Source organism: Amborella trichopoda, chromosome 12 (assembly GCF_054954075.1).
Source record: "Amborella trichopoda isolate Santa Cruz 75 chromosome 12, AtrichopodaSantaCruz75HAP2 v2.0, whole genome shotgun sequence".
Classification (NCBI taxonomy): Eukaryota; Viridiplantae; Streptophyta; class Magnoliopsida; order Amborellales; family Amborellaceae; genus Amborella; species Amborella trichopoda.
In genome coordinates, this window is record NC_142347.1 from 8,463,462 (window position 1) to 8,471,865 (window position 8,404).

At 33.3% G+C, this 8,404-nt stretch overlaps 1 protein-coding gene across 1 annotated transcript; it reads left to right on the forward strand.

Moving 5' to 3' along the window:
* The first annotated feature begins 6,762 nt into the window (after nt 1–6,762).
* Nucleotides 6,763–7,431, forward strand: LOC18445594 (Bifunctional inhibitor/lipid-transfer protein/seed storage 2S albumin superfamily protein). Its single transcript, XM_006855731.4, has one exon. The coding sequence runs from the start codon at nt 6,903–6,905 to the stop codon at nt 7,185–7,187; it is 285 nt and encodes a 94-aa protein (XP_006855793.1). The 5' UTR covers nt 6,763–6,902; the 3' UTR covers nt 7,188–7,431.
* The last annotated feature ends 973 nt before the right edge of the window (nt 7,432–8,404 follow it).

Sequence of the window (8,404 nt, forward strand, 5' to 3'; positions counted from 1 at the left end):
TCCTCGTGTCTTGCTTTGATGATGACACATGGTTTTGCTCACTCCATATGCAATAGGCATAAGACGAAATAAAACATGAGGTAAGTACCTTACAATTACATAAGAAGTATTAACTTCTATTCTCTTTCTAGTTCAAAAGATTGGTTCAGTGGCTCTCCTCCATAAAATTTTAAATCTTAAGGTAGTTGTTTCACTACATTAACCCTAATTTAGCCAAAGGTTTGAGCATCAATGTTTGACTTCGATTCCACGGCTTGTGGGTGTGAGGATCTTCATAGTGTTTTTTGTATTTTTAATAGTTTGAGTGAAGGACATTCATGCTATTTATGAATTTCTTATATATATAGGGAAAAAAAATCCTATGATATGATTTCCAATTGGGGATTAAATTAAATTAACTAGAGGTAATATTATCCAAACTAAAAAAGATCACTCATTAATTGAATGAGATTCCTCATTTGCATTTCCATTATAGGTCAAGAGAGGAACAATATTCCTCACATGAAAGAAAAATTAGTAGTTATATGATTCTTAAAAGTGCTTCTCTCTTTACATCAAAGGCCTACGTCTCTCATATCCGAGTTGTGAATGTATAGAACATAATTCTCTTGACTTGGAGTACAATGTAGACAAAATACAAAACAAAACACCTCCAAACATTCCAATACACTTGTAATTATAACTTGCAAAATCAAATTAACACCAAGCTCACTGTAACTACAATATGCTATTGACTTCAAAATACACTCAAATGAGATGATAAAACTCAATTAGAGTCTTTTGCATGTATAATGTGCATTTGAAAATTTTGCACCATCAAATTTACAAGAAAAAATTATACAATAGATAAACTAAAAACTCATCACAACATGATCTTCATTAGATCGACATACATATACTTAGGTAAGTAACAACCCAATCAGACCTCTCGGGTTCTTAGTTTACGACATTGGGTCTTAACTATATTCCATTAGGTGACATGCCTTGGCATATGTCAAGACCTAGCCAATTCATCTTCTAACAAGTGGGAAAAACATGGAAGAATTTACAGAAATCTAAAGATCAAATTCAGTGGAAAATTCATGGGAGAAAACTAGGTTTTTAAAACATAAAATCGGTTCAACTAAGTTCACAATTCGGTCCACAAAATTTCGTCACAGTCTCTTATTATAAAAACTACAATTCAAGGGATAAAAAAGAAGATCCAAATGCTTGATATGATCATAAAAATATCAGATAAATAGATTTAATCATTAAAGGATAAAAAAATATTATTATAATTGAAAATTTACACAATAGATAAATAAAATGAATCATTGAAATTGGAAGAGATCTTAATTGTTGAAGGCTTGAAGGCTAGATCATCCAGGCTTAAATTTGAGCTATAGATCACTATTAATGGAATGCTAGAGAAGCATCAATGGAGCACTCTCACACCTTAACTTGAAGGTAGGTCTTTAGAGAAAGAAAGGGAGAGGACACTTTGTTTGGGTGTATTACACAATGAGAGATCAGACAGACTCTGGTGTGCCATTTTTGAAGAGAGAGAGAGAGTGAAATGAGCTCATGTGTGAAATGAAAGCTTAAAGGGGTATTTATAAGCTTCTAACCCTTAAGTGTGGAGATGTTTCTAGATTGATGAATCTTGGCATTCCATGTTATCTTCCAATGGCTCCAAACGATGATTGACTCTAGTCCATTATCCACTATCATATCATTAAGATATGTGGTATAGATTTAAATAAATTTATCCTCCTTTAATTTATTCCAATTACACTTGTTACTAAAATATCTATACTCTTTACATTTAATAAAACCAAAACTAAGATGAAGGGCCTTATGGTAATTTGAAAAATATTCCAGCAAAAAGCAAATTTTAAAAATTCCCTTTATTTTATAAGTATATGTGGGATAATGAAATCATGCCACATAAACTAAATGGTTAATTGCACATTATACAAACTCTAAAACCTTTCTAGAAACCTCCACACATATACACAAACCGTTTGCTTTAATGTTTAAACATATCATGGGGTTAGAAAACAAAACAAACTTTTCCAAACCAAACAACTGTTTGCCAATATTTAAAAGAAATCCATAATGCAATTAACATGGAGCTGGCATGTTTATATTTTAAGAGAGTAACAACCATTATAAAAGGAAGAAAAGGTTTTTAATAAATAAAAAAAAGGGAAACACAAGTAAAACGGGGGAGAAATCGAGAAGGACATGAGTTATATATTTAGAAAATATGTTCAGCTTGTTTCATTTCTTTGAATGAACGGCTTTTCTTCTTTATAAATTTTCATTGTTCCCATTATAGTACTTATTATGTTCATTTCTCCACATTGTTATATTATTAAAACTTTTGACATGCTATAATTAAATAGCCTAGTGCATAATGGACATTCTCTAGGAAGTAAAGTTTATTATTTAGTGTGGTTAGTGTTTCAATCCCCCGGTTTTTACCCCCATATAACTTCACAGGGATGGTCTATTTCCCTTATGACCACCATTATCAGGGCTATAACGGGACATTTTATTTTTTGGTGAATAGCATTTTCCCTTTATAAAGTTCATTATTTCCTTTATCAAAGTTGTCGTTCTTATTTTCCGATACTATTCTATATTGAAAATTGTAAATGATTATAACGGCAATTAAGCCATTGCTAACAACTACCTATATATATAAAATAGCACCCTTTATTTAGTATAGGCTGTGTTTTTGAAAAAGTTGATATAAGGTGTCTACCTTAATCTACGTAAGGCACGTCTTAAAACCCACTAAAAATGTTTGTTTCGATGCGAGAAAATCTTCAAATTAATCATTCCGATCTTAAGATATATAGATATAAAAAAAATAAAAAAAAGAATTTCACGTCATAAAATAGTGCATCACGTCTAAACTATCCATTTACAAAATTTTCATTTATTTGTAGAATTGCCCAATCTGCATGACTTTTGAAGCTTTAAATTTCATAACTAAAAATTAGAATAGATCTTCATTCCATTGCAAGGTTTTTCGGCCTTCATTTGTCGGCACAATTTAGGGTTAGCCCTTACTTTATTGTTTGACGCCTAACTCATCTATATATGTGTTTTTTACATTGATTCCCATTATACAATGTCCCAGGCTAGATCTCTTTATTGCATAACGGCCGTTATTTCTGCAGTAACAACCGTTACTTTTACGTTGGTGTATTCGACTACCATAGATGAGTGGCCTGGTCAAAGTGTTTATCCATTCTTGATCCCAAAGCATATAAAAACAAGGAAAAGTGTTTGGTGAGTCGACTCACACTATTATTGTGCGATCTCCCTATAATATATAGGCCAAAGATGCATTTTCGATAAAAAGCTATAGAGTTCAATAATCTCAACCGACAATGACCTAAATTTGAAGTTTTTTTTTTTTAATAGAAATATTTTTTTTGTACTTCCTTTTTTTTGCCGTTTATTTTAACTTTTAACATTTTTTAACATCCATCTTAGAAATAGACGTCAGATAGACAAAGGACCGCATGGTAATAGGCGAGTCGGCCTACTCATCAAAACCGTGTCCATAAAACATTGGAAGCATCATTAAAAATGTAGGAAATACATCATTATCCCATATTGGAAAGTAAATGATGAGATCCCATTGTGTCAAACACTAAATCAGTCAGTCATGTGGGGTACTTCATTATTGTTGTAGTGGGATGTATTGGAGAATGATGGGCATGGATAAGTCGTAGTGGTGCTCATGATTTCAGTTCAACAAATTCACAAAGATTAAGCATGGGTCCCTTTTCACAAGAATGATTCGTTGCACCGACCATTGTCGAAAGAGGAATTTCTCTCCTGTCATGCATGACTCACGACGTTGGGACGGCAAAAATACAAGAGAGCGCGTGTGTAAAGTTTTTGGAAAGACATATAATATGTTGGGATAAGACATGATTGAATTTATTTATTTATTTTATTTTATTTTATTTATTAAATTTTTTTTTTTTGAATAATTCAGTGGAAAAAACTTACAGACATACCTCTATCCTTTTTTCAAATAGACTAGGAAGTAGCTTTTTGAATGCATTAAAGATGTGATGTTAATGGTGGGAAAAGAAACCCCAATGGGGTGAATAGGGTGGGAGGTGCTACCACCACGACTTTAACCCTTTTCTCAAAACAATTGCTCAAGAATGATAAAGCTGTGATGTAAAAGGCTAATATTACTAATCCCCCTTATGGACTAGATCAGTACATCGTGTTGAATTTTCTCCTACACAGATTTCCCTAGAACTTTTTTTTTTTTTTTCTTGATAACAAAACTCTTTTTTTTCAAATTTTTTGTGACAAAAGTATCCTTTCTCTTCCCCATTTATGCTGTTGCCTATTGGTGGCGTAGAGAGAGAGAAGTATAGTGATTTAAGAAAACGTAAAAAGTGTTTCATGGAGGAAATGTGGTGTATTGCCGCTTCAAATGTAAGAGCCAAGGGGTCACATGAGCTGTAGAGAGATAGAGATGGAGATGAAAGGAGTTGCATAGAGAGAAACATAAATGGTATTTTTGTTATAAAAAATCTAAAAAAAGACACAAAGTGTCAATGAAAAAATAAAGTAAAAATATGTAAAAATATATATAGATTTTTAAAAATAAAATAAAAAATTTTAAAAAAATTATACAAAATAAAATTAAATGAAACTTATGACTTCACTGAAAATATGATTCTCGACGTAATAAAATTTACATACCAGGATTTTACAGTCACCTCCAAATAGGTAAGAAAGACTCTTATCATGAGATGATGTGCTATAAAAGATCTTATACATGAGATTTTCTTTTTAGTATGAAATTTTGGGATTAACGCTAGAAATTACCACATGAGTATTACCAAAATACTAAAAGACAAAATAATGACAATCCATTTCCCCAAAGGACCAACGCACCGAAAATATGGGACCCCCTTTAGTCGGCATTAATCAACCACAAACAGGGTCCATTTGTTTTACTAAATGACACTCTCTTACTTCAAAAATCAAGGATTGAAAAGACGAAACCTCCTCAGCCTACTCTCTCCAATTAACCCTCACTCTTTTCCCTCAAACTCCCCAATCAATGCATATTCTCTCTTCCATGAATTAGTTTTTCTTTATTTTAATAATTTTTAAATGATTGAAGTTGAAGCTTGGGTTATTTTAAGTTTTAATATTTTTTTAAGGTATTTGTTTTTTTTTATTTTTTTTGGGAAAAGAGAAAAAAATTTATTTGGATTTTGTAAAAAATCGGTGGATTCCCTCTGAGTGGGTATAACTTAGAATCCATTTCCTTTTAATTTTTTAATTATTTAATCTATTTTTTCTTTTTTTTCATCAATTAATATCAGAACATAGAAGATCTATCCATCACAATACCACCAAAAACCACCCATATGAAGTTTGTGAATCAACAAATTAAAAATAGTATAAATCAAGTTATGAAAGATATTTGTCGCAAGATTCACAAAGTTCGAGTAAAGAGATGCAGATTTGTAAATGGCATGAGGGGATTGACAATGGAGATGAAGAGAGTGGGTTCACAGGGGAGAGATGGCGGGTAAGGTTCTGGCAGTTTCTCTCCCATTTGTAATTCCTAATTTTTTGTTTGATAAGATAGTCATTAAGAAAATAAAATGATCCTACGTGTAATTAGGAATGAGAAGAAAAAAAAAAAAGTAGAGAGAAGGATCCATCTTTGATTTGCCATAGCCTTTTCATGGACCTGATGATTTATTTGAAATTATATATCAAAAACGAGGGTGGGCATCTTATTGCCAAAAAAATCTTTTTGCTGTCCATCGAAGAATTGAACAATCCGGATGAAAAATTTTGGGTCAAAGAGGAAAGACAAAGATAGAGTTTTACCTGAGGGAATGAATCACCAAAATGCGGATCACAGAATCTTTTGAGAAACTCAAAACCTCGGATTGAGATGTTATGTAGACCACGTCCGCAGGAAAAGGAGCTCCTTTTGTGTAAATCCCACTTTAAGTTCCAAGTTGTAATCCTTGGGATTGTTTCTTTAATGAAAATGTTTATATGGGGCTGAGGCCCTATAGAATCAAATTAAGATGCAACTAAAAATTTTACCAGAAGAAATTGTTTTAATGCTCAATCATCTCGACCTTGAAAAACAAGTTCAAATCTTGGAAATAGTACATCTTGTAATGCATTATCTAGACCATCCGTTTTCAAGATTTTCTATTATTCATTGATCCGCATGATCTATATTATTTTTGAAATATTAAATTTTAGAGTGATTTACGTAAAGACCATAAAATTTTAGGTAAAATAAGAAAATGCTCCATTTATATGTAGGAATCACAAAGTAGGTCGGTCAACCCGCTTTTTTCTATTTTTTCAAAATTACCCTTTGGTCAACCGGAATTTTGATTTTTTTTAGTTTTTTTAAGTTTTTTCGTTAGTAAGTAAGGCAATGCTTTAAATCTTGGGGCACTGCCTTAGTAACGAAAAAACTAAAAAAAGCTGAAAAGAAAAATCAAATTTTAAGTTGACCGAAAGGCAATTTAAAAAAAATAAATTGGATTGAACGACTTTCTTTATAATTTCTGCCTATAAACAAAGCATTTTGTATTTTACTTAAAATTTTAGGATCCGTACATAAATCACTCTAAATTTTATAATTAGAGATGAAATTTTTTTTTGTGGCCATCATAAAGATTTTCGGTACTAAAACGATATTGTTCGGTACTATTTAAAGCTGCACCTTACTTTGATTGTTTAAGGCCTTAGACTTATACAGACCTCACCCTTCTTTAATTCCTTTCCCATCACTCCCCCTCCCTCTATAAATTGTGACCCAAAACTACCACATGAATGTGAGCAAAAGCACCATATAGAACAACCCTTCCTCCTCTCTCTCTAGAATGATGAAGTGTTCTTCTTTTTCTGTCCTGATCTTGGCACTAGTAGTGCTTGTAGGCAATTTCTTACCTTGCTATTCAGTGACTTGCAATGTGTCATATCTAAGCCCATGTATTGGTGCAATCTACAAGGCTCAGGCCCCTTCTCCCACCTGTTGCTCCAGGCTAAAGGAGCAGCAACCATGCTTGTGCCAATACATTGCTAATCCTCAATTTCGTAGCATTGTCAACTCTGATAACGCAAAGAAGGTGGCCCAGACCTGCAAATCTCCATTTCCCAAGTGTTAAATCACTGTTTAGTTTGAGGTTAAGGGAATTTGAGAATGTGCTTCTTATGCATGCATGTAGTTCTTGCCTTGTATGTATCCAGTAATCTAAGTTGTGTACCTGATTAAATAAAGCTTTAAAGCCCTCATGGGGCTGAGGCTTTGTTATGTGTGCTTCACTCCTTTACAAATTTTCTTTCTTTTTCCTTTTCCCCGTTGTAGGAGAATAAATTTTAGTAATATAAGAGTCACCATTTTAAATGGAAGGCATGAGGATTGTGTTGTTCTTTGTATGCTTGATGGACTGTGTTGATTGATGTCCATGTGGCAATTCTCTTTTCTTAGGAAAAAAAATTGTTCAAGATTGCAACCTTATACTATTGAATTTTATACTCTTATTAAATTAGGTATAGCATTTTGTTCTATTTTTTTTTTATGGGGTTGTACAATATGGTACATTTGAGTGTGGAAATGGACCGTGACACCAAAATCCAATACATGTTTCGTTTTCAAGGGGTAAATGAGCGAGTGTCATTCTAGGGCTGGCAAAAAATGAGCAAGTGAGTGTCATTCTAGGGCTGGCAAAAAATGAGCAAGTGAGTGTCATTCAAGGGGTAAATGACCACCTGGCCCTGTGCCTAGCTCAAAAAAGTTAGGGTCTGGACCATGAACTGTGCCCTGAGGGCCGTGCTAAGGCTGTGCCGGCATGGTTCAGTCCAGCCTGGCCATCATTTCTTGTTTTTTTATTTATTTATTTATTTTTGGCTTGGCCCGGTCCGGCCCTATGGGGACTAGGGCTAGGCTGGCCCAGCCAGGGCCATCCCCACTGCCATCCTTTAGTCACTTCTACACAAGACCCTACGATCACTTCCAAATCAGGTAATGAAAGGGAAGTTGATTATGTGAGCCGACCAGCCCATAACACCGTTTGCGCTAAATGATTCAGATTGAAGGAGGGAGTCAATTTGGATGGTCGAGAAAAGTTGACAAATTTTTTACCCCATAGTTTTGCGTGCATCATTTTTAATTTTTTAATTTTTATTTGCATTGCAAAGATGAGGCTTACAAGCATGTTAAATTTTAGGGTCATTGGAATCATATTTGTTTCTAAGAGAAAAAAAGAAGAAGATGAAATGCTAACAAACAATGCTGCCCATCATTGTGAGATCCGCTAGAGCCTCTTCAGTTTGGTCGGAAAAAATCAAAAACTAAAAGTATTAAAAAAAAAAAAAAACGAAA

What these genes read in the sequence shown, in the direction of transcription:
- LOC18445594 (XM_006855731.4), top strand. Translation starts at nt 6,903, where the DNA reads ATGATGAAGTGTTCTTCTTTTTCTGTCCTGATCTTGGCACTAGTAGTG.